Source organism: Petromyzon marinus, chromosome 23 (genome assembly GCF_048934315.1).
Source record: "Petromyzon marinus isolate PM22_M1 ecotype Great Lakes invasive population chromosome 23, UKy_Petmar_22M1.pri1.0, whole genome shotgun sequence".
Taxonomy (NCBI): Eukaryota; Metazoa; Chordata; class Hyperoartia; order Petromyzontiformes; family Petromyzontidae; genus Petromyzon; species Petromyzon marinus.
The window spans coordinates 5,479,299-5,506,053 of record NC_133689.1 but is presented as its reverse complement, the minus strand read 5'-3'; the positions used below and the strand labels follow the sequence as shown (position 1 = coordinate 5,506,053).

Genomic DNA, 26,755 nt, shown 5'->3' with positions numbered 1-26,755 from the left:
AGGAACAGAACTGTCGGGACGACAGGGACGACAGTTCTGTTCCTTCACCTGAAGAAGGCTACTTGTGTTATTGTCTTATTTTGTTTTATTGTTTTATTCTCATTCTACGTGACTTTACCGAAATAACCAAGAAGAAAAAAGTGATAAACAATGAAGCTAAACAATGAAGCTAAACAATGCAATCGAGACAGGTTAAACCCCCCCCCCCCCCTCCTACATAATCGTACCCAATCAATCCATCCAATCGCCGCGGGGTGGCGAATGCCTAACACGCACAATGCGTCTGCAGAAAGCGATAATTGCTTGCCTCCACTTGTCATTCATTGTTATGGAGGCATATTGAACTTCTTTCGCACCGTACGCAGCCAACCGCGCCGATCGGAGGTGCTGGATCATGATCAATCATTAGTAGCACACAGATACAAATATCCCCCCCCCCCCCCACATCCCCCCGTATAGCCTTAACGTACTCTTGGGGCGAGTGCTGTGAGCGAACATATTTAGGACCGGTACAGCACACCCGAGTGGCGACGTTTACACACGCACCAGGCACTTATTTGAGGCTGAGTCGACCTAGTGGAGGCCCAAGACCGGTTCAGATAATCGTCACCGGCGTTGGCCGTGGGCGTAACCATTGCGCCACCGCTCCCCACAAACGCACACGTGCCTTCACAATTAGGTACAAATTACCAGCAACGTGGTCTCGTGACGTCGCTCATTAACTCGTTAAGTGGGCGCTGCCCGTGATTGTTAACAGGTGAGGATATCTATTTAAGAGTCCAGGGACCCCGGCAGAGTGAGGTTTGTGCCGGAAACCTCTCTGCGCCTAAAGGTGAGTGGGCGGTGTGTTGGAGGGGAGGGGGTTCGTGAGGTTTACGCAGATTGTGTTGTTCAGAGTGCAGTAGTGAAGTCATCCTAGTTACACCTTAAATCATGATCGTGGACGTTTCTACGGCAACTAATTTCAAGGCAAGCCATTTCAAGAAATATACATTTTTAGCACGAAATACAACCGGTCCCACTCGCTCTTCATTGTTGCATGGCTGATGTAGAGAAACGACCATGTATTTTTCGTTTTAAGATGTGATTTAGCCAGACAATTGCGGTAGGCGTAGCGGCGTGACGATGCCTCTCCTTCGTACGACGCTGGTAGTATCGGCGTAGTTGTGTTCCCACGGCCAATTCTGGGTGACCGCAGACGCACGAGTTTGATTATTTTTCCATTCGTGCATCAAGTCCCACCTGGAGACGGTATGATGGTTTTTTTTGTACGCATCTATTTTCAAATGGCTTTAAAACGAGCACTGGGATTTCATCCGAAATCGCCTGGAACTCTGCATCGGCACGGCCACATCCATCCCAGACGACAACTATAGTGTCCCTCCCTACATCTTCACTTTCACAAACCTCCTCCGTAGGATTCTAGGGAAAGATGTGGTACAATTTTAATGTGTCGTAGCGTTATTTAACGTGTACGCTGATAAAACAAAAATTTCATTCTTACTCCAAGCAATCCGATAGCAGCGTTCCGAAAAACATCTGAGTGAGAAATTGAGCCCCCCCCCCCTCACCTTTAGACGCAGAAATGTAACGAGGAGGTACTCCTTATTATTCATGCGAGATGAGTTTTTGTCTTGCTCGCAGATTTCCGACTTGGTCGATTGTGTTGTGGTTTTACCGTGTGGTGTATTTTCTTGACCCAGAAGGACCTGCACCTCCCATACTGCACACTTGCGTCTTTTAAGTGGTAAAAAATGATGATTTAAGATTGATATTATATATCTTTAATCACTGTTCTATCGATTAACTTTTCCCGGAAAATTTAAAGCCGAAGTTTGGCGGCGAGTCTTATAATCCGGTACGTGTGTGTGTGGGACCAGATTTGTTTTGACTACATTTGTATCGGGCAAACGGTAAGGAGCGCTTGTGGTCTTTCTGGAAGCTCCTAATCTTGAATGTGGTAATTAATGAACGGGGGGGGGGGGGGGTGGGGGGAACGGTGGCGCAGTTGTTGGCGCATCACGCTGTGATCCCGGTGACAATTTACAAATTATTTCTGCTGCCGCATGTGGATTCTTATCACACGCCACCCCCCTCTTTAACCAAGTAGCACTAACCAGCGTGGTGAAGTATGGTCAACACCCCCCCCCCCCATGAAAAACACTGCATTGGGAGGTCTTCATCAAGCGGTGGATAAAACATGATTGTGGGTCCTTTAAAATGGTGTGCAGTGGTACGGAATCTCTTGCCCTTAACTCTGACGCATCGTGGAAAATAAACTTTACCTTCCAGAAAACAAGACGCTTGCCCGGTGTTAACGTTTCAGATAATTGGGCCACATTGACCGGATTATAAGACGCACTTCGAATTTTACCGGTACCGAACTTCAAAATGCAGGAGCGGGGGAGGTGGGGGGGGGGACTTCTTTTAACACGGCAACAGAGTAGCCGTCTTGTTAGCCGTGGTCAATCCACTGCTGGATGTCTCAATGGGCTGTCCCAGTCTGCAACCGTGTTGCATTTCTTTCGTGCTGCTCTAAATAGACGTATTGGATGTGCGCACACAAGCAGCGCTGCTGTCACATTACTTAATAACACTGCAGCCTTCTCCAAAGGAACGATATACAACGGGCGCCGTTTCTGACACTGGCCCTTCATGCGCTATGAAGAAGGACCCCTTGCATGAAACGTCAACTATCATGTATATATCAAAAAATACCGGCCAGTCTCTTATTCACGAATTTTGTTGTATTTTCAAATGTTTCGCCAAAGAACTCCGAGTCGTAGCTACTACACCTGCCGCGGGCAGCAAGTAAAACCCCTTTCTGAGAAACTTTCGAGTGACCTGGCCGAGCAATGGGGAAGGAAAAGATTCACATCAACATCGTGGTGATCGGCCACGTGGACTCGGGCAAGTCCACGAGCACCGGCCACCTGATCTACAAATGCGGAGGCATTGACAAGAGGACCATCGAGAAGTTTGAAAAGGAGGCTGCAGAGGTGAGCAACGGAGCCACTCTACGCATTTGTGTTGATTCGTCCTCTGCTTTAGGTCGGAGGGGTGACTCTGTGTGTAGGGTGAACGTCTTTTTGCGCACCGTACGTAGCCAACCGTGCTAATCGAAGGTGCGGGGGGGGGGGGGGGAAGGACAAACTAAACACAAAGCAGGTATACCTTTAAATCTAAATTTTAAAAGTGCATATATCCAGTGGCATTCTAATATCGGAAGGAAGAGCGGTTCCAGACGGTCACAGAAGCTCGTCTGAATGCGCGCAATGCGGTGACCGTGGTTGACGTGTCGCATTGGTTCGATTCCCGGCCACCTAATACACAAGTGGTTCAGCAAGTGGTATCTGAACCGGTCCTGGACAGCTTAAAATACGCTGCCGAGCCTGGCAGCGTTCATTAAGACGCTGTCTTTCCGACAGCGCTGTTTCTTCACCCGAGGACGGCTGCTTGCGTCGTGGCCGAAACGTCGTGAGAATTGTATTATATTACGTTTTTATTTCATTATTTCCCTTCTACGTGACTTTACCGAAAGAACCAAGCATATGGTCCTGGGCTGTTACACGAGGTTGACATTTGAGTCCCAAGTCGGCCTGGCGTGGTTACTGGCCACGCCCTCGCCTCGTCATCTCGGCCTTCATTGGGTGCACGCTAGCAGCTTTTGGGATGCCTTTTTACGGGTAAGGTGACATTCGACTTTCCCATTCCAGCGTTGTCAGTAACGGCCTCCGTGGAGGCCCGTGATGCTGCCCCCTGTTGGCTATTGCCAGGCGAGGTGCGCTTTGAGACAACTGCGAAGTTGGAGGCATTCACCCGACATCGATTGCGGAAGATGAAGGGGCCGTCCATAAATGACGTCACGCACCTTGGGGGGGGAGGGGGTCGGACATTTGTGACAATGTGTGGGGAGGGGGGGGGGGTTTGAGTAATGTGACGTCACCTCAAAATGCGCAAATTTAAACAACTATAGACAACACGTTCTACTTAATTAGACTTTTGAATACATTTCGATTTAAAGCTTTCGTGACTGCAATGATTCATCTTCTTTGGTTCCTTCGGTAAAGTCACGTAGAATGAGAATAAAATAATAAATTATTATTTTGAATACATGTTTTATCCTACAACATCAGAGCAGCGGCACATTGAATACGCACTACAAGGACAATAGTTTAAAGTGATTAGAAGCATGTTTTATTTTCAAAATGGAAATATGATTTTTGGGGGCGGGGGGGGGGGGGCAGAGCTTTGTGACGTCATATTTGAGGGTGGGTCTGACTTTTTGTGACGAGGGGGGATCAAAAATCGGCCAATCGCGTGACGTCATTTATGGACGGCCCCTGATCTCTCGCAACAATGAATGGAGCGCGGTGCGACTTGAACCCGGCAAATGTGGCAGTGGGGAGCACGGGTGGTGCGTCTGTCGGTCCACCCCGCGTGTGACCGGTACCCCACCGAGTTCTGGCCCGTGGCGACTTCCTTTCGTCGGCGAGAAATTCACTATTTGAAGTTGGCTATGATCGCCGGCGGAAACGGCGTAACTAAAACCTGAATGTTTTGGGTTTACTCGCTAACGCCCACAAGCGGCGTGCTGCCATAAATAATTGTCACGTTGTGGCTACGTGACGAGCCGCATTAATTGGCTGTGAATGGTGGCGGTGGTTATATTTACGCGACCTAACCCCCCCAAAAAAAACTGCTTGCTAATATTAGTCACGAAAGCCGCCTACGTGTTTTTTTTTTTTTTTAAACCGAGCAATCCACACATCACGTAGCTTCAAAGTGCACCTAGCGTGGCACAATCGCACGCTACCACCACGACTTGTTATGTCACCTGGTGCGGCGTGTGCCGGTTTTAATGGTGCACCGCGGTGGCTTTTTGAGGTGTGGAATTTTGGGTGGGGCCCTGATGAATAAGGCCCCCATGCCCTGCTGATGCTGCAGATGGGCAAGGGCTCGTTCAAGTACGCGTGGGTGCTGGACAAGCTGAAGGCGGAGCGCGAGCGAGGCATCACCATCGACATCTCCCTCTGGAAGTTCGAGACGTCCAAATATTACGTGACCATCATCGACGCCCCGGGTCACCGCGACTTCATCAAGAACATGATCACCGGCACCTCGCAGGTGCGCTGCCACGGGATGGAACCACAACGATGCATTACATCCACCTGTGCGGAGTGTTTTTTTATGGTCTGGTCTTGCCCACGTGGATGTTTCTCCAGGCACACTAGGTGTTTCTCTCGCATGCCAGTTCGTGATATTTGCCTAAACCATCCCAACGCAGAGGCCCCCTTGTTTTTGGACGCATTGATGATGGCATGACTATTTCAGACGTTAGGTGGTTGGTATTCTTGGCCATATGTGGTGCAGGGCACCCACAACCCGCGTGTGCCGTGCCGGCTTTCGTACGTGTTCGTTAACAGCACCTTGCCGTAACAGTCTGAAAGGCTATTGAGTATCTCTTTGCCTTTTGTCATAAAATACAACTGGAATGATGCCCCCGCAACGTGGCTGTTAATCAATGACTCGGAAGTGGAGGTTTTGACGCATTGCCGCGCCTCGCTGCAGTTTAAACCCAACGATCAAATGTTTCCCCGGCTAACGGCGGTGACGAGTGATGGGTGAACTGGTTCTGGCTACCTCTAACCCCCCGCCCCTCCCCCTTCAGAAACTCTCGCTGACCAGCATGGTGAAGTATGGTCGAACCACCTCTAATAGGCGCTAGCTTTGGTGGGGGGGGGATGGGGGGGGGTGGGGGGGGGATGGGGGGGGGAGCCCTTAAGTTGCAAGTTTTTCAAATTACAATTTCATAATAATCGTCCAAGATTCCGTAGCCCGAATTAGCTACACAGCCCTGTGACCTACGAGTGAAAAAAAGCCTTGTAAGTGTAAATTATGTGTTTCTAGAGGGCCCATGAGCCAAGTCGGTACTACCTAGGGTGTCGTCAAAGGCAGTGTTCTACCATGGGCAAAACAACTTTATCATCTTGTACACCATATTTATCACCACTGCGTTGGATATTTCCTCAAACATAAATTTATCGCAAAACTATATTCACCAGCAATGCTACTACCGTTACACTTCGTAGATCTTTTCTATTAAACTGCTACAACGGTGACGGTTACCGTACATATTGCTAGTCGAGAGACAAAATCTAAAAAAAACATGTATACATCATTTTTGGGATTCGCAAACGTGTTTTAGGCGAATGGCTCAAAACCAGGTGGACCGTCTTAAAAGGCCATGCTTCCCCCTCTGCAAGGGATCCACATTGAAGTGCTATCGTCCCGACAGTTCTGTTCCTTCACCTGAAGAAGGCTACTTGTGTTGTGGCCGAAACGTCGTGAGAATTTTATTGTTTTATTTTGTTTTATTTATTCTCATTCTACGTGGCTTTACCGAAAGAACCAAGGAGATGGATCCACGTTTTTTTACTTTATTTGGGAAGCATGGAGTAACTGGCTCGAGACGATGTGATTTCTGAGAGGGTAGATTCTCCTCCACCAGAACATTGCTTCCTGCCGTGCCACACACAATCGAACCGTAAAATGTACAACCCTCTTGTCGATCCACTGCTGGATGGTTGGTGGTAAAATTAAATATTTGGGCAAAACACTTTTGATCTATCCATTTGCGGCCTGGTGGCTCCTGTAAGAGGAGCTAAACTCGGTGGGCTTTTACCTGGCGAGATAAAAACGGTTGGGTATTCAGCGATTTTTTTTTTACTTCCCTATGCTATGCACTCCCATTGTGTTCCGTTAGAAGTTGTAATGTGCTGGCCCGCCCCTGCTGGACATCTGAGAAAGGAGCTTCATAACTCATTGGATTCCTTCTCCCGCTTACAAATAGTCTAATTCTGATCTGTCGTCTTCAATCAATCAAGTATTTATTTCTAGAGCACTCGTGCAAAACATGCAATTCAAAGTGCTGTACAAATCAAAGAAAACATGGTTAAGACCAAGTCGGAGCAACAATTAAAGCAATTTGCATACAAACAAAAGTGCATTATAATAAATTGCTCGTACAGGGTTTTTTTTGGTTAGATCGCATAAATATATAAATGTGTCGTTAAATCCGCTGACACGTGCAACTAGTAAGGGTCGTCGCGTAAACAGAACATGCCAATTCGTCACTAGTACAGCACACCGGTGTGGAGAGCCAAGCCATAACAATTTACAATCGGAGTGGTTTATCCATGTTTGTTTAAGTACAGAGTTGGCCTGAACTTTAATCTAAATTGTCGTTGTTGTTGTTTGACTTTCATCCCACTGGGAATTTTGCGTTGTATATAGTTTTTTATTTTTTCTGGAAGACTGCTGTTCCTGGATTTTTCTGTTGCACGTCGTCACTAAGACGTTCTTTATTCGTGTTTTTGTTTGTTGCGGTTGCATCCGAGTCGAGAGCCGCATGGCTCACGGGGCTATACCTAATAAACGAAACCGAGCACGACGTTTCGCCCGTAATTACAAAAAGCTTCATCAGGCTACAGCGATTTGTGGACAAAGTCCACCGGATTCGTTCCAAATCTAATCAATCGCTATCGGAGGCTTATTTTTTTTTTTAAAACACACACTAAGAATCTGCAGTAAAAGCAAGTTTTTTTTTTTAAGTATGGTTTTTTTTATAGATTTAACTTAAAAATGTGTTGCGTTGTGTGCGCGCGCGCTCTCTCGCGAGGCGGCAGGCGGACTGCGCGGTGCTTGTGGTAGCGGCCGGCGTGGGCGAGTTCGAGGCGGGCATCTCCAAGAACGGGCAGACGCGCGAGCACGCGCTGCTCGCCTTCACGCTCGGGGTGAAGCAGCTCATCGTGGGCGTCAACAAGATGGACTCGACTGAGCCGCCCTTCAGCAACGGGCGCTTCGACGAGATCGTCAAGGAAGTGAGCTCCTACATCAAGAAGATCGGCTACAACCCTGCCTCGGTCGCCTTCGTGCCCATCTCCGGCTGGCACGGCGACAACATGCTGGAGTCGAGCAAGAACGTACGTGGTGGGGGGGGAGCCGCTGGGTGGGGGGGGAGCCGCTGGGTGGGGGGAGCCGCTTTGTAGAGCCAGAGGGAGGAAGGCACTGGTGGTACGGTGGCAGACCAAAGGAAGATGGGTGGGGGGGGGGGGCCCTTAGCGGTAATTAAAATTAAGTGTTTTTAGGGGGCTTGACTCGTTTAAGAGACTGACAGGAACGATGTGCACGACTTCAGCATATTGGCATAAGGACATGCAGACTTGATTCCTTGCAGAAGGTATCTAATTTGTTTGGAACATCTTAACAGCTATTTTTATTTCCAGAAAGGGGGTAAACCCTATTCGAATGAAAATAATAATTTAACTTAAAAAAACTGCCCTTCAACAATCGTTCTCGAGCACTATGCATGTCAAGGGGGAAAATAGTTAACAACAACCAATTAAAGAAGTGACGCATATCTAAAAAGAGCCATTTTTTTATAAACGGATACGTTTTTAGTCGCGGCTTAAAGATTTGTAAGTCTCGAAGGCCTGACCTGGAAGGGCAATGAGTTCCAGAGTATAGGTGCCGCAATTGCGAAGGTGGCACGGTCGACCTCGAGTGTGAAGTCTAGACCGTGGCACGGTGAGCAATGCACAATGTGAAGATCTTGATGATATTGACGGCTCGTGCGCAGATGCCCTGGTTCAAAGGCTGGAAGGTGACACGCAAGGAGGGCAACGCGACCGGCACCACCCTGCTGGAAGCTCTCGACTCCATCCTGCCCCCGTCGCGTCCCACGGACAAACCTCTGCGCCTGCCGCTGCAGGATGTCTACAAGATCGGCGGTGGGTGGCGTGGTTTTTTTGGGATCGGGGGGGCTGGGTTGGGAGGGTGGTGGGGGTGGGACTCTCGTCGTATGGGAATGTGCATTAATCCGTAACCTCAAATGAGTATTCTACCTGGTGGAGTGTTTTAAGCGTCAGCACTGGGGAGACAAAGATGGGTAGATGCGAAGCTGCCTCCCCACCATCACCACCTCGCATCATCTCATGTTGCACAATCCAAGTAACGTATTGTCTCTGGTATTTCCTGCTCTTGGCTGCTGTCCACTTTGTATTGTACGCTTTTTGAAGCCTTTATGCTCGGTTTAAAATTGTTAAAGTTGTGAAACAGCTGTAGTGTTTATCGCTGGCAATGAGGCTATGGTGAAGGGTTGTTGTTTTTGATACGCTTGCTCCTGCTCTTAATAGTTACTGGGAAAATGGTTACGACCAATTTGGGCACCTGGCGTAGAATTGTCTACGGGTAACTTTTGTAGAGACTGTCAGGTAGACAAATGACTTTGACGCTGCAGTGTTTAGATGCTGCTGTCCAGGGATGCAATTGAGGTACGCAGCATATGCGACGCATTGGGGGGGGGGGGGTGCGTTGGCCTCAACGGAGGCCCAAAGCGACAGATACAAACAAAACATTTTGATAATTTATTTTTAAGTGTATTCAGTAAAAGTTGCCTGCTGTCTGCCATGGCCCAATCACGACCAACGCGTCTGGCTTATCGTATCAATAGCGCAAGTTGCGTGTTCCCCCCACGCCCTGGTGGGTAAGTCCTAGACCAATGGGCCGGCATGAAAGCAAGATGCGTGATAACTTGAGTTATTGTACCATGCGTATTTTTTTCTATTAATACTGTCACCTGAGACTGGCTTCCTCCTAAACCAGTGTTTCTCTATTTTACACAGCCTTGCATCTCATGGTTCTCAATTGTAAGAAAAATGTTGCGTTAACATATACGTACTCTTCATGTAAAGTAGTTGTACTTTCGTACCCGTGATTAATTTGTTTTGATTTGCCATCTAAACATCTGGCATGTCTAGCACACCCCCCGGAGGGTGCGAGACATGTCGGGTTAAGAACCCACTGCTCAAAATCCAATGTGGTTCAACCAAAACACATCTGGTTGGCCTACTCCATATTATTGCATGCGTGTTTTTAAAAACATCCTTGGCACGTGTCGGGAAAAGTGAGTTGAGAGACAGGAAGGGGGGGGGGCACAGTTTTCTCATGCCTAGCCCCCTCCACCGCTTCCCATTCAAATCGGTTGTCCCCCTGCTGCTCATGGGGCCACTTCTTGAGAAACTTTAATCGTCCTAGAAATGATGGCAGTTCGGGTTGCGGTGGGGGGGGTGGGCATGTTCCAGTTAATAAGCGTTCCGACATTGGGCATTAATTTTAAGTTTGAAATCTTACAAGTGATTGGGACCACTCAATTATCTCACACTACCTTAAGAGCTTTATGCCAGCCATGATGCATGGGGCTTTTTTTTCCTGGCATGTGATTGGCCGACCCAGTCGGTGCTTGATCTCACGATAAACATTTTATTTTTTACTATGACTTGATGTTTTTTAACTGAAGTCAGGATCATTAGACCTCCTTTGCCAGTATCAAAATGTAATAATAGGGTGTTCCCCTTTTTTCTGGCAACAAAACTTAAACCTTTTTACAAGGATTCATGTCTGCATTAACCACTACCTGCAGTCAAAATGCAAACAAAAAACATACTATGATAATATATGCATTGTCCTTGAAACTGATTGGTCCACACCAAGGGACGGCTTTCTTTTGAGCCTCGACCCAATTGGTGATCGACCACATGACGCCAAAAGGTGTACAGCTCAAAGACAATGCACTATCAAAGTAATGAGGGCTCGGGGTGACCATCTACATCATTAGACCTCCTTTGCCAGTAAAAGAATAGCCGTCCCTTGGTGTGGACCAATGAGTTTCAAGGACAATGCATATATTATCATAGTGTGTTTTTTGTTTGCATTTTGACTGCAGGAATTGTGGTTAATGCAGACATGATGGTTAATGCAGAAACGAATCCTTGTAAAAAGGTTTCAGATTTGTTGCCGGAAAAACCCTATAATTGCAGTCAGGATCCTACATTAAATTGTTGCCCGACCTTGTGATAAACATGCGGTGTCTATATGCGAGTACCTTTTTCCCATCAGTTTTATGATGCATTTTAAAATACCTCCGGTTCACTCGTAAATATCTCTCCCGGTTTTTCTTGCATGACCATCGTGACCCCGGGCCAATCGACCCCCTTGCAATAAAATACAATCCCATGTTGCGTACGGCTCGAGTACTTCTCGTCTGGAAATATTAAAACGCTTCTCTCAACGCCTGGGTTCCCCTCCGCCCCAGGTATCGGCACCGTGCCCGTGGGCCGCGTGGAGACCGGCATCCTCAAGCCCGGCATGGTGGTGACGTTTGCACCGACCACCCTGACCACGGAGGTGAAGTCTGTGGAGATGCACCACGAGGCCCTGACCGAGGCCTTCCCCGGCGACAACGTGGGCTTCAACGTGAAGAACGTCTCCGTGAAGGAGATCCGACGCGGCAACGTCGCCGGCGACAGCAAGACCGACCCGCCGCGCGGATGCGACAGCTTCACGGCGCAGGTGATCGTCCTCAACCACCCGGGCCACATCCAGGCCGGCTACTCGCCCGTCGTCGACTGCCACACGGCGCACATCGCCTGCAAGTTCTCGGAGCTCAAGGAGAAGATCGACCGTCGCTCGGGCAAGAAGCTCGAGGACTCCCCCAAGTTCCTCAAGTCTGGGGACGCGGCGATGATCGAGATGGTGCCCGGCAAGCCGATGTGCGTGGAGAGCTTCTCGCAGTACCCACCGCTCGGTGAGTTACTGTGGCAGGGAGCGGTGGATGCGCACGGGGGCTGATCGAGGGCATTGGAAATTGGTGCAGTGGGTGTATGGATTATTGTATTATTTGGAAGTGTTACAATGCACTCTTGGGGGGGGGGGGGAAGAGGTGCGGCGTATGTACAAGACATTGATTAGCATGAATCTCTTACAGCCACTTAAACCTTCTGACAGAACCACATCAGCAAGTACGTATTAACTTATTTTGCACCGTTCGGATATGATGTGCGGGAGAAGGACGACAAACTAAAAACAAAGCAGGTCTAAAGAAGTTGGTTTTCTATCTGGATTATTTAAAAGTGCATGGCTCCAGTGGCTTCCCGATATCGGAAAGAAGAGCGTTCCAGACGGCCGTGGATGCCCATCTGAAAGCGTACGATGCAGTGGGCCATTTAAGTCTCTGGTGACCTTTTGCAGCCTTGCTCCCCTTTCGTTCTCGATCGTTGAGTTTTTTTTATCAAGTTCATAAATACATAGTTTTAATAGATGGTTGACTTGTGTCCGTGCTTAATTTTTGTTTCGATGATTTGCCTTCCAAAAAAGCTGGCCATATTTCGCGCCCAGCGCCAGATGATGATCCTAGTAGCAAAAGTAGCTGTACATGCTACGGACCCCGCACTTTCACGGGCCCCACTCTTAATGCTTTAAAGCTACCAATTCCAGTTCAATGATTCTGCACTTGCTCTATTACTATAGTACTATACCGCCTTCAACGTTTATGAACGACTGGGCGTTTAAGGTTAGTGATTTGTCGTATCTGGCTGCAGAGCAAATGAAAAATACAATTACTTTGCAAGCTTAAAATTAGTTTTTATTTTGATTTAAAGCTTTTGTGACTGCAGTAATTCATATTCTTAGCTCTTTCGGTAAAGTCGCGTTGAAGGGAAACAATAAAATAATACAATTTATATAAAACAATAAAAATTCTCACGACGTTTCGACCATAACACAAACGATCATCAGGTGTGAAAACCAACGACGTTCAGGTGTGAGAATTTTTATTGTTTTCTATATTTTTTATTGTTTCCCTTCAACGTGACTTTACCGAAAGACCTAACAATATTTGAAATTAGTGTTTAAATATTTATGCTTTTTTTTAAAGCCCCTTTTATAAAACATCCAACAGCCCCCCCCCCCCCCACTCTCTGAATCCGGCACTGCTTGCACCCTTGAAGGGCAATCTCGCACGCCATGTTAAGAATCACCTGCTCGAAGTGATTACCCAATCTCGAGTCCCCCTGCCAACTGACCACTCACTGACGTGAAGGGGGCAACTAAATTCAATGCGTGTGGTGGCTAATGCATCTGCAAGCTAATAAGCTGTCACCTCTTTTTTTTTAGAGCGCATACTTTAAATTGTCGCCTCCCCACGGTTCCGACCGTGTCCCCCCCCCTCCCTCCCCCCCCCCCCCCCCCCCCAGGGCGCTTTGCGGTGCGGGACATGAGGCAGACGGTGGCCGTGGGCGTCATCAAGGCCGTGAGCAAGAAAGTGGGAGAGTCGGCCAAGGTGACCAAGTCTGCAAGCAAGGCCATGAAGGACAAGTGAGGGGGGGGGGTGGCGTGGGGATGGGGGGGGGAGAGGACGGGAGGGCATCACTTCCTTGCATCCCCGACAACGACGGACGGAGGTCGCCCTGCATACTCTCCCATCGTCGGTGCTGGCGTTAATGCCCCCTGGTGCCCCCTGTACTGTCAGTGCCGTTATTGAGTTGTGTGAAAAGTTAACACATGTTTGTGGAATAGGCTTTTGGTTTAATTTTGCTAAAGTGGTATTATTTTTCCCTTGTGATGCAAGTGTAAAGATGACGGCCTAATAAAGATTGCTGCTGAATTTTTTCCTGCTTACTTTTTATGAATGCTGCGAATGCTTCTGGTGTATGATTCAAACGAATCTTGTCATCCGTGTGTAGAAAATGCGAAGCGGTTTTTTTTTCAGGATGAGAGGGGGGGGGACTAAACGAACCTGGACGTTTTTGACCAAATAGGAACGGGGCATTTCATTTAAATTATCTCTGCTCTGACCCATGAAGAAGACTGACAACCTGAGCATGCCGTGTGCGTCAACGCCACTGCGTTGTCGCCAAGCGTCCTGAGAAACAACTTTGGCCTCGCTCTGGTTTTAATGAACCATTTAAACCTACTGGTTGGGTCTGCAGGTGACCTTGGTGTGACTTCCCTGGATACAAAGTAATAAATAATTATGGCTAACGGAAGGACACTACCTAGACCCATGGGACACTGCCGTTTGACCGCCTTTCTTGCCCCATAACACCTGATGGTCACCCCAAATTACCAACCAACGTGTAAGCCCTGCCGTGCTGCTGCAATCTGGAGATTTGGGTGCATTTTGTGGTCGTTGCTGGTGGTCACGACAAATGTTTATTTGCTTGGTTGCACGGATACGTGATGCTTTGTTTGCTAAACGCTGGTTGTGGCAAAGGTCGGCGGATGAGTGCATTTGGGGGTCAAGGCTACCCCCACCCTGCTTGGTTTGAACATCTGGCACGTGGCCTTGGCAGTGATCCTCGTTTCAACCCGCCACGTGCCTACTACATGCCCCGCTCGTCCATGGCGTCGTGTGGTGGACGCGTGCAAGAAAGGTCCACTACAAATAACTGAAAAGGTCTCTGCGGCAGGGGTGTATTTAATGGAGCTGATCTGCGCGTGTTCATCACTAATGCCCACGGAATAGGATGAAACACGCCGATAGGTACGTTATTAATGGACAAGAACATTTTGGCCAGTTGACATGTGTGCAGAGTCACCCGAATGAACCTACTGGGACACGTGCATGTTCCAACGTCTGCGCCAATTGTGCTGGTGCTACAATTGATTTGTTTTTACGGATGAGCCCGTGTGTCCAATTTCCCAGCATTTTTTTACAAGGGCGCTCTGATGCATGAGCACAGGAGACCGACAAACGAACTTTTTTAATGGCGGTATGTGCAAGGTGAGTACCGCTGAGGTCATGGGTCCAAATCCAATCGGGCCGCCTGTCTCAACCTTGGTTCTCTTGCTGCAATCACCAATTACTAAACCCAACAAGTTGTCGCCTATAGCTGAAACCGTGTCGGATGGAGACGGGGGGAGGGGAGATGGGACGCCGGTGTAGATACTGCATTTGGGGGGGGGGGGGGGGGGGGCATGAGAAAGTTGAACAGCTGATTTTGTGGTTTTTTTTAAAGATGTCCAAGTCGAGTCCTGATGGTCACACGAAAGGAAGCGAGACATTGCCTTCTTGGCTGTTCCCTTAAAAAAAAAATAAAGCTAGCGCCGCAATCTACTTTACAACCTCGACTCCTGTAAAACAACGTTGCGCCTTCCATCGCTTTTACAAGCTCGCGACCCGGGAACTAAAGTACGTGTACGTGTTTGCACCCGGCTGTTAACGATTAACCAACCCCACGGCATGTTGCAACGCACAGCATCTGCAATCGACTTGCACCGTGTTCACGTTTGTGGGTTTTCTTTTAAAGTTCGCAACTTTCTAAAACGTTTCACCGAGGAATTGTTGATATTTTTGTTACAATGCAGTCGTATTCACTTTGCCATCCATAGACCGCAGAGTCAAACACAAATAAAACTACCAGCGGTTCCATTTCAACTTGTAAAACGGCAACCTTATTGGCCTTTATAGAACGGTGTTCGCATCGACAGCAACATTTGTGAAAGCAACATGCCATTTTGTACTTTGTTTTTACCTTTTCGAGGCTCCATCGGAAAGTTGAGACCCGTTAAAGAAATTCAACTTCGCTTGATGTTGGTGACGAAAAAAAGTTTCGGCAAATGCTCAAAGAACCCACGTAAAGCAACATTCTAGTATGTGGAATAAAGCATAAGTGGCCAAATAGACTTGTTGCAATTGACCCAGACGACATTATGTACAAATGTTTTATTGGTGTGGTGTGCCCATAGGCAGGAACTACAGTGCAATTTTCAAGAAAAAACGCAAACCGAATAAGTTTCCTACATTTTGAGAAACCGTTGCCAACGAAAACATAAGTCAAACGTAGGCAATGGGGTGTGGGATTGACGGACGCACACCAACGTTCACGAAATGTGCTCCAGGATTCAAGGTGAGTATAAACAATAGTGCTTCAGAGGTTTCTCAAAGTGAGATTGTACCTGACGTCATTTTCTCAGGCCTCGGATATCGAGCTTTGGTCATCCTGGAGGAATCTGAGCTAGGAAGCTCATCCAGGAGTTTCACAGCTATGTATCTCAAGTATAGGATTGAGCCTGGAGAGGGCTGTAATGGGTGACCAGCAGGCATGGCAGGTTGGTAGGCTGTGAGGCTACGTGATTGCTTGTGGAGTCTAGCGACATCCTTTATTGGACTGTACTTTAACACATCTGTGCTCCTCTCCATCTCGCATTTAATCTCTGAATTATGATCCAACATCTGGCTCTGCATGGGTAGGTCTTCAACATTCGAATAATAAATGGCTGTAAAATTATATAAGGCATGTGGAATGTGCACCTGGTGCAATGCTCTTAAGTTTTATTACCCAAGTAAACTCCCGCTGAGCTCTGCAGCTCTTGTCAATGCTGAGTAGCCAGCAGATGGACCTTGCATCAGAGTACAGAGAAGATGTGCCAGTCCTTGCACTCGAGCTGGAAAGCACCAATTCTTTGTTTTGAGATGTACTTTGAATAATAAATGGAGGCATGATTACTGAATAAAAGATGATTGTGTACTTATAGTGCTTGCGACCCAGACTCAAATCTTCACAAGGTCCCTTCCTCTCGCCAATGTCCCATTTCTTTCTCTCAAGACAGCCTCGCCGCAGTCAAGGCCGTGCCCTTAGTCCCCCCCCCCCCTTCCACCTTGCTTGAGCAGGTCCGGTATGATTCTCTGCTGACCCCCGGGCCTCACCGGGCTCGTGAACAGCCGGTCGGCGACGACAGCCGGCAGCGCAGAGAAGAGAGCCACGGCGAAGCGCTCGGAGCGCGAGGCCGGCAGGTAGCGGCGTCGCGGCCACCTGGACGTCACGGCGTGGCGCAGGGCGCTGACGACGGGGCTCGCGTCGGTGCTGCTGTTGCTCTCGAGGTTGAGCCGCAGCTGGGACGCGAACGCGGCCACGTACTCGCGGCCGTAGTCGCGCTGCAGTGGTTCGGGCAGCGCGTTCCAGAAGTGGTCCGCGCCGGACGTGTCGCCCACCAGGTTGGTGTGCAGGGTGTAGTTGCCCGGCTCGATGAGGCTCACCTTGCGGGTGTTGCAGGGTGGGTGGTGGGGAGGGGGTTGGAAGTTAGAAGGGATGTTCACGAAGCGATGCATGCAATGTTGTTAGGCCAACATGGACGTGGTTGACACCATTTGGCCAATGTTTGGGGGTGGAGTGTGTTTCTGGGTTATGGTTGGGTCGAGGAGGGTCACCAGAGTCTGCGGGTTGTGGATTGAGGATTACGATGCAGCCAGTGGTGATGTGGCCTGACTGAGGTCCCTGTGACGTTTAGTGGGACCATCCCACTTTTGTGAAACGGATTAAATATAATGAGTCGTAGAAAAATGGACAAGATGGGGTTGGATGAGAAATGCAGACAATATTGGGATGAGAGATTTTGAAACTGTTTTTTTGGCTGTTTTATGTTCGTTCAGATTTGCACGTGAGCTGATCTGCCATTGCCTGCCTGTCGCAGTTATTAGTGGTGATCCCAGTTAGTTCGTGTTGGTGTTGTGTGTTCCCACACCTGCACGCCCCACTTGTGCATCTCCAGGCGCAGGGCATCCGAGAAGCTCTCCAAGGCCACCTTGGTGATGGCGTATGCACAATTGTTGTAGCTCGAGGTGCGTGCGGCGATGCTGGACATGTTAACGATGCGCCCTGAACGCACACACACACACGAAGACAAAGAGCCCCCATATAGCCTTCAACAGACTGTTGGGGCAAATGCTGCTAGCCGGCACGGCACACGAGTGGGTGAGTAACCAGCACCACGCCCGGCCGCCTTTGTCTCCCATAGCAGCAATGTTTACACACTGCACCAGGTACTCAATTAAGCCTGAGTCGACCTAGGAGAGGCCCCTGAGCAGTTCAGATGATCGTCACCGATGTTGCTCGTGAGCGGGAATCGAACTCGGGTCGCCGAGTTCATAGCACAGTGCGCTAACCAGTGCACCGTGCACACACACAAGCAAGCAGTACGTCGGGGATGAGTTTCGGATTCGCGGATTTCAGATTGTTGAGAACAATTTTGGATGTTTTTGTCCAAGTTTTGCATCGCTTTCGCAGACGTGACGGAATAAAAGTGGTGTGTGATTTCGCGTGAAGTCATGCTTTCTGATGAATCCAATATTTTTTTTATTTTTTTTCCAAAAAGTCAATATCCCGGTTAGATTTCTTGTTTTGGATTTAATATGAAAATGGCGAACATAAACCTGTACGTTTATGTACAGAGAGAATAACTTTATTTGTAACAAGGCAATGACCCAATGAGATGAAAGTGGTTCTTTTTTCTCTCGAAAAGATCACAGAAATCTGAGACGGGTTGCATTGTGATGTCTTGCCAATTAGGTCTTGCTGCTCAATCGATGACATTGGCTGAACCGACACGCTATATATACACACACATGCACATTGCATTGAAAGCCACCACATTTCAGATGGAATGCCCTGGTGTGTTCAATACCAATGCATAATATACTTAAACAAGCTTTTTTATATATCAATATAAAACCTCTTGGAGCCTCATTACGCGAGTTGGGCACACTTTGGAGGTGGACACATCAGGACGGCTACCAAGTGAAAGAAAATCCAATAAAACATGAACAGGTGGCCACCCTGGTTACTAAAACTAAACAATTGGTTTATTTTAGCAGGTAAGGTCCACTGAGCTGTATAGCTCTTTTTCAGAAGCAACCTGGCCACAAATGATAGCCCAATGAAAGTGGTGTATCATATGGAAATGCATAGCAGCCAAAAACTCTTAAACCTCACCTTTCTAAATGTGGAGGAAAATCCCGGAGGACCTGAAGAAAAATCCTCACGACCGTGGGGAGAGAGAGACATGCAACACTCCAAATATACAGCAGGCGTCAGGGTCGAGAATGAAGCCACGACCTCCTGTATACCAGGCGAGGCAATTAACATCTCGCCACCGCGGTGGTATGGGACAGAGCTGCCGTCAAAGTCGTCACCTCTGGAGCGGCGTAGGAGTGGCAGGAACGCTTTGGTGATGCGCACGGCACCCCACAGGTTCACCTCGGCGACCATCCTGAAGGAGCTCATTCTCGTCCACTCGATCTCGCCCATGCAGCCCACGCCCGCGTTGTTCACGACGCACCACAGCTCTGCGGGGAGAAGCCAAGAAGTAGACGAGTCGTGATGCACGTTTTATCAACAACTTTTGTTTTCTACTGGTGCCATTTAAACTCGCCTTTTTTCACGGTGTCGCATTTTTTTTTTTCGCCTAGCGGGTCCATGGGGAATGATAACGCGGGTACACCGTAGTCAAGGGGCATAAAGCATCACGCGAGCTGCGGTCATCTTCTCAGCGGTCGCCATTGGCTGGCTATCGGACAAAGGCGGTGGTCACCGCGTCGCGCGATTTCTGGGGTGCTTCCGCGGCCGTCTGGAACGCTCTTCCTACCGATAGTAGGAAGCCACGGAAGCGATGCACTTTCCAATCTAGATTGAAAACTCATTCTTTAGAACTGTTTTTTTGTGTTTAGTTTATAGTTCTTCACCCGCACCGCCGATTAGCACGTTCGGCTATGTACGATGCCTTCTTGGCAAAGGCAAAGCGGGAGATCTTTTGTTGTTGTTGTTGTTTGTTGTTGCTTTTGATGGTGGTGGTGGTGGTGGTGGTCGGTTCGACCTCGTGGTAACTCACCGAGCCCGTTGTCAGTGACGATTCCTTGGGCCACTCGGAGCACCTCCTCAACGTTCTCGTCACTCGTCACGTCCAGCGCCAGCACGTGCATGCGGGGCGAGTTGAGTGCGGCCAGTTCGCTTGCCCCGGGGCTCTTGGTCTGCAGGCAGCCGGCCAGCACCGTCATGCCCAGCCCGTGCAGCTCGCGTGCGAACTGCAGTCCGAAGCCTGCGTTGGAAAGAGTTGGCGTCAGCGTGATGTGTGCGCCTGTAGGTGAGGAGGTGTGGGGAGCCGTAGGGTAGCGGTTAGCGCACTGCTACGGACTCGCCAACCCTAGTTTGATGCCCGCTCGTGGCCAACACCGGTGACGATTATCTGAACCGGTTATGGGCCTCCCCTAGGTCGACTCAGCCTCAAATGAGTACCTGGTGCGGTGTGTAAATCATCGCCACTTGGGAGACAAAGGCGGCCGGGCGTGGTGTTGGCCACTCACCCCCTCGTGTGCCGTGCCGAACTTCATAGGTGCTCGCTAACAGCACTTGTGCCGTTGCAACTGGAACAAACTCCCACTCCACATCAGACTCTCACCCTCGCTTTCCACTTTTCGCTCGGCCCTCGGCTCCTTTCTATTCTCGATCGCTTTTTCTCTTCCACTGCCTCCACCACACTCAAGAGGCAACCACCTCCCTCGAACCTCAAAGTGCACCTAGCCTGGCACAATCGCACGTGGTGACGTCACCGCCACTTGTGGCGAATATGTATGCAATAACCTTTCGGTTCTTTCGGTAAAGTCAAGTAGGTAGAAAAATAATAATAGATCACGACGTTTCGATCGCAACGCAAGCAATCATCATCAGGCGGAAGAAAGAAAGAAAGAGCTCTTTCTTCTGGCAGCAGAATCATGGCCACGCCACCACCGCTCCCCTCTCCACGCACATGGCGACAAAGCGATGTGTGTGAACGAGCACGTTGAACTTCGTTCGCACCGTACACAGCCAACCGTGCCAATCGGAGGTGCGGGAAGGAAACACACTTAACACAAAAAGCAGTCGTGAAGAAATTCGTTTTCATACTAGATGTAAAAGTGCATAGATCCAGTGGCTTAATATCACCGCACCAGATACTCTTTCAAGGTTGAGTTGACCTATGTGAGACACAGTACAAAGACACACAACCCCCGTATAGCCTTAACAGACAGTTGGGGCAAGTACTGTCAGCAAGCACCCATTAATGCCGGAACGGCACACGAGGGGGTGGGTGGCCAGTGATGATCTTTACACACTGTTCCAGGTACCCATTTGAGGCTGAGTCTACCTCGGGGAGGCCCAGAACCGAGTCAAATAATCGTCACCGGTGCTGTCCGTGAGCGGGAATCGAACTCGGCTCGCCAGGTTCGTAGCTCGGCGCGCTAACCACTACACTACCACACACACAGAGAGAGAGAGAAGCCAGCGCACCTGAGTCGCAGCCCGTGACGAGCACAGCCTTCTTGTGCAGCGCGTCCACTCGCTTGGTGTCTTCCTGCCACGACTGCAGGTAGAGCACCGTGAGGCCGAGCATTGTCCCCAGGGCCCCTACGAGGCCAGCGAGGCTCAGAAGAGACCCCAGGAGCCCCCAGCCCACCCGGAGGAGGGATCCGGGGTTCACGAGCAGGGCCAGCCCCAACACCAGCGCCAGCAGAGACATCAGCTGAGCTCTACCGCCCATCGTCGAAGTCATCGCTAACTCTCAATAATGTGGGCGAAACAAGTTGAGGCAGCCTCACCAATATACAATGGCCTCGCAGCCTTTACACTCACAGACCTACGGCCTCACTCGGTGACTCACACCTGGCGGCACGTGCCCACGTAAAATGATTCTCTTCGCTCCTGTTCACTGGCGGTGAGCTAAATCCCCAGCAGCGCGCGTGACCCTTATATACCCGGAGAGCAATATACGGTCATAGCCGCCCACCCAAGCTTCTCCGAATTTCCAATCGACCGCTTCCTGTGTGTCTGTAACGTGAAACGGAGGGCTTTGACCCCCCCTGCCTCACTGCAGAATAAAGTCACGTCTGATGACTCAAGTGGCCTGTATCACTCTAGGTAATGTGACGATACACCTCAATTTATATATATCTGTTTCTCTCTCGTCAAAAAATGTGTTTTTGTTACACAACTCAACGGCCCTTTAACACTTCTCGGAGTCCATAGTTTCAGCATTGCTGGAATGGGTTTGACCACAGTGTCTCATCAGCAAAGTCGGGTTTGCTTGAACCAATGCCGGTAAACTGCTAGATGTTAAAGGCAAGGACCCTCTCTGTTAGATGAGTACTATTTTGAAGCAAAATTAGAAGATAACGCATCATCGGCGTCGTTGTGAGTAGTATCAATTTTTTTTAAGTAGAGAAGCAGACAATACCTCTTCAAATTGTATTATTTTGTGTTATGAATGTAGAGTGCATACCTACGTGCAATCTGCCTATGGATCGTGATGATAATAGTGATCACTATGGCTTTGTCTGTATTCAGTATACGGGATTCTCCATTGCGGTTGGCCTCTTCGTGACGCAAAGGGTACATCACCAAGAAAGGGTATCGCTCAACAGTTGTTACCAAAGTTCTGCAGTCCTCTATACATTAAGGCGGTTTCGGCAGATTATATATCATTACGTTACCTTAAACATAATTTCAAATGATTGTTCACGTCAAACATACACTTACACGCATAACACACGACGCATAACACACGACTTACATGTACGCATATCACACGACTGTGGGTCATCAATGTGTCATGTAAGTAAATGTAAAGCAATCCCAGGGTCAATGACATTTCACTCATTGAGACTGTGAGTCAGATCAAACAGAGCCTTATGCACGTCATAAACACAGAGGCTGCGCTATTACTGTCTGGAACATTGGGTATCTTGACCCAGCTGTGCTTTTATGTAAGTAAAACATGAAACCCTATCACTTCGCATGAGCGATGCTTGTAACAGACTTATCTGTAATAGCTGTGGTACCAGGCACTGCTCACATCCGAGATTTATAATTCGATTATGCTGCAGTTTGATGTTGAGAAATTCCTACTGTTATCGTAAACATTCAGCCATCATTGCACAAGAGGGGGAGGTGGGCTTTCTCGAGCGATCCGTCTGGCGCAGCCCCTTCTGCCAGCAGTGGCGTGGGCAAGAAATTGCAGGGCTGCGCCTTTAACTTTGTTTTATCATTTAGCAAATATATCTGATCATTTTGTTTCAACAGCTGGTCCCGCTGCGTTCATAACGTCCATTCGTTCAGCGTTTCCTTTAAGAACCTCCTCCTCTTCATCTGAACAATCACTTGTGTCCTGCAGTGTTTTAATGACTTTTTTTATGTATTCTTAGCTCTTTCGGTAAAGTCACGTTGAAGGGAAACAATAAAATAACAAAAAATATATATAAAACAATACAAATTCTCACGACGTTTCGACCATAACACAAACGGTCGTCATCAGGTGTTAGTGTTATGGTCGAAACGTCGTGATAATTTTTATTGTTTTATATATTTTATTATTTTATTGTTTCCCTTCAACGTGACTTTACCGAAAGAGCTAAGAATATGAATTACTGCAGTCACGAAAGCTTTAAATCAAAATTTACTTTTTTATGTATTAGAGATCTGCACAATGTTCTATTATTATCCATTACGTTGACTCTGGTTTGCCCAGGGAAAGCCTTGCTGAGTCTCGTGACTCTTTCAAGAGGGTCCTCTCAAGTTTTGACAGCAGGGGGCAATGTTTCCCCTCCGTGTAATCCCAATTGAGTAACTTGCAAATATGCGTATGCGTTGGCATGTTTGGCCAAGACCAGTTACATTGTGTCACGTTTTTAGCTCTGGGGGGGGGGGGGGAAATGGAGAACCCAGACGACACAGACATACAGTGTCTCATTGGCAGACGGCCTTGATTGTCGGGCCACGGTGGCGAGATGTTAACTACCTCACCGAGCTCGACGCCTGCTGCTGTATATTTGGAGTTTGCGTGTCTCTCTCTTCCCGTGATGGTGTGGATTTTTCTGTGGGTCCTTCGGCTTTTCCCTCCACATTTAGCAACACGCGTTTAGAGTATTTGGCTGCCATAAATTGCCACGTAATAAGCCACTTCGTTGAGCTATCATTTGTGGCCGGGTCGCTTCTGAAAAAGAGAGAAATAGCTCGGTGAGCCTTACCTGGCGAAATAAAATAAATATTCACGAGTTTAGTTTTTAGCTTGAATTAAAGCTGTTGGATTAAGCACTTCCAGAAGGCTGTGCTGCAGAGGGGATGTATAACATGTATTTTGTTTTAATGTGGAGATACAGATATACGAAGGGGATGTATTGTCTGCTTATCTGTTTTGTTCGTGATATTCTGTTCAACTTCTCTTCCCAATGAACTTTATTAACTCACACCCTCGTCACATTTTTTGGTCTGCAAAAAACAACCCTTTACAAGCAATCCATATTTGTACGCTTCACAGAAAAGCGGAAACTTAGCCAGATCAGACATTACGAGACACACCATTAAAAAAAAACTACATTTCAGTGCCACTACATGACATTCTAGTTTCATACGGATAAGAGTTTCAAACTTCAGATCTCTTTTTTTAAATACCACATTTTGGTTTCTCATACAAGGACTCAAGGGCTGCTGTAATGTTGCGTTTTTTATTTGTTGTAAAATATTATTCGGAAAAAAGTTTTATTTTTCGGACTATACTCTCCACTCTGGCAAATGTGTAAGTCTGGGGATCTTCAATTTAGTGGTTTGGGAAGCAACAACAAAAAGAATCCCGGCAGTCTCGCAAAGCACGACGTTTTGTTGCTGGGTACTCGAATGACATCTAGTGATTAAACAACGTAAGTGGAATACATTGCACCCATTCCAATCACGTAGTTCAAACTAATTACACGTATACTACATCGTAACTAGACGAGAACCCGCGTGTATTGTGATTGTTTTTTTTATATTGTCGGATTTAAAGAATGTTCTGGCGAAAATATGATATTAACAGAAGCAGACATTGAAACAGTTCGAGCAGTTTCAAATGAACCGTGATAGTCTTCTGTGTTCGTTACTCTGCGGTGTATCAGCAGCCAGCCAGGAAACGCGATGCGAAGATTAGTTTTAAGAGTGGCACAGAGTGGCGGAGTAACAACATTCTCAGCTCAGGCGGTGCAGACATCGGTCAGGTGGGACCCTCAATATTTGATTTGCGCAATTTTCCGAAGCCAAACGTTACGTGAAACGTCAATGAAAGCATGAGTTGAAACCTCGTTTTAAAATGTGCGTTCTTGTTCTTTTACACTGTTGTTGAAAACACATCTCACGGTGGTTGTCAAGGGGTCCCCAACTCGTAGCTTTGGCCACCAGGGGGGTGAAGTCAAGGCACCCCCTGCCCCCCACGCTTGTTAATCTACTAGTAGGTAGCATTATATACAAAGCTTTGTCAATCCTCTGCTTTGGTTGAAGGCCGCGTCGTTCTCCAGAGCCGGCGTCAGGATCAACGGGGCGGCCACGTGCAGAGCACGCGGCGTGCGGGAAAGTAGGGGCCTAGCTGACACCAAGGGGAAGGGGTGGATAGGCCGGGCTCAGTTGCCCTCCCACGGGGCCACCACCATGGCTGAGCCACGACGTCCCGGGGTTGAACTGCGGGAAGCACCGAGGAGTCGGGCGAGTCTGGCTCAGACGCTGACACCGTCTGGCTCACAATCCAGTGGATCGATAGCCTCACGAGTGTCCTCGTGCTGTGTGTCGGTCATGGTGGGAGATTGAACAGACTTCCCACTGGCCAATTCAGTTGTCTCTCGCGATTGATGTTGGTCATGAGTTACTCTAACCCACGGCACCACCAGTCCACCCCGAAACATTACCTGAAGCCTAATTTAAAGGTCGGCATGGAACGTGGTAGGAAAGCGCAGTCGAATACAGTGAGGCTGTCAAGGAGTAGAGGAGGGCGGGCTACCGAGACAGCCGTTGGAGTGGCACAAAGAGTTTCGGTAAACGAGGTAAAGATGACCTCGAGTGGTGGTGGTGATGATAGGAGAACATTTGGCATTTGCGCCATTCTTATAGTGCAAGGCTATCATGAAGGCGCTGTTTCACAGGCACACTATGTTCAACTTCCTTCGCACCGTACGTAGCCAACCGTGCAAAGCGGAGGTGCCGGGGAAGGGAAACAAACAAACAAACTTAAAACACGAACATCAGTTCTAAAGACATGACGCCGGCACGCAATGGCCGACTCCCTTCGCATGACGTCACGGGACCCGCAACGTTCACTGCGAAGCGCACGACGCGGACGATTGCAGCGATAACCAGGGCCGCCCGTCGGAATCGAACCGCGAAAAGTGCGCAACAAGGGGGAGAATGCGCTCCCGTTGGGCAATGCCACGGCTCCCTAATGGGGCCGTGGGTGCGGTCCGCAGAGGGAGGATGTTCTGCAGACGGTGTGGAGGAGTTGTGATGGGTGCCAGAAAGCCATGGATGTCAAGGGCATGCGGTGACATCACTGGAATTGCTCATGAAGCCACCGATTCACCTTTCACTTGGACTGTGAATGCGCCATCAGAAGAGTAAATTGCAGGAAAAGAAACGTGACTATTCTTACAATATAAATACACCTTAAATAAGCGTGAATAGTCTCATAATATAACACACACCTTAAATACACGTGAATATTCTTACAAAATAAACACACCTTAAATAAGCGTGAATAGTCTTACAATATAACACACACCTTAAATAAGCGTGAATAGTCTCACAATATAACACACACCTTAAATAAACGTGAATATTCTTACAATATAACACACCTTAAATAAGCGTGAATATTCTTACAATATAAACACACCTTAAATGCACGTGAATATTCTTACAATATAAACACACCTTAAATAAGCGTGAATAGTCTTACAATATAACACACACATTGAATAAACGTGAATATTCTTACAATATAAACACGCCTTAAATAAACGTGAATATTCTTAACCTTAAATAAACGTGAATAATATTACAATATAAACACACCTTAAATAAACGTGAATATTCTTACAATATAAACACCTTAAATAAACGTGAATAGTCTTACAATATAAACACACCTTAAATAAACGTGAATATTCTTACAATATAAACACCTTAAATAAACGTGAATAGTCTTACAATATAAACACACCTTAAATAAACGTGAATAGTCTTACAATATGAACACACCTTAAATAAACGTGAATATTCTTACAATATAAACACCTTAAATAAACGTGAAT

The 26,755-nt window shown here is 48.0% G+C and overlaps 2 protein-coding genes across 3 annotated transcripts; one reads left to right on the top strand and one right to left on the bottom strand.

Moving 5' to 3' along the window:
* The first annotated feature begins 718 nt into the window (after window positions 1-718).
* Window positions 719-13,504, top strand: LOC116945224 (elongation factor 1-alpha 1-like). 2 transcript variants are annotated; one of them, XM_032959528.2, is made up of 7 exons: window positions 719-832; window positions 2,772-2,999; window positions 4,948-5,127; window positions 7,689-7,985; window positions 8,642-8,792; window positions 11,156-11,647; window positions 13,095-13,504. In XM_032959528.2, the coding sequence occupies exons 2-7, from the start codon at window positions 2,856-2,858 to the stop codon at window positions 13,217-13,219; spliced, it is 1,389 nt and encodes a 462-aa protein (XP_032815419.2). In that variant the 5' UTR covers window positions 719-832; window positions 2,772-2,855; the 3' UTR covers window positions 13,220-13,504. The 2 variants fall into 2 exon arrangements, with proteins under 2 accessions (XP_032815419.2, XP_075925095.1); XM_076068980.1 differs by lacking the exon at window positions 719-832 and adding an exon at window positions 1,817-1,841.
* A 2,046-nt stretch (window positions 13,505-15,550) lies between these two features.
* LOC116945223 (D-beta-hydroxybutyrate dehydrogenase, mitochondrial-like) lies at window positions 15,551-26,739 on the bottom strand. The gene is made up of 5 exons (XM_032959527.2): window positions 20,943-26,739; window positions 19,507-19,713; window positions 18,812-18,964; window positions 17,365-17,498; window positions 15,551-16,879 (listed from the first exon to the last, which is right to left on the bottom strand). The coding sequence occupies exons 1-5, from the start codon at window positions 21,202-21,204 to the stop codon at window positions 16,478-16,480; spliced, it is 1,158 nt and encodes a 385-aa protein (XP_032815418.2). The 5' UTR covers window positions 21,205-26,739; the 3' UTR covers window positions 15,551-16,477.
* Window positions 26,740-26,755: the final 16 nt, after the last annotated feature.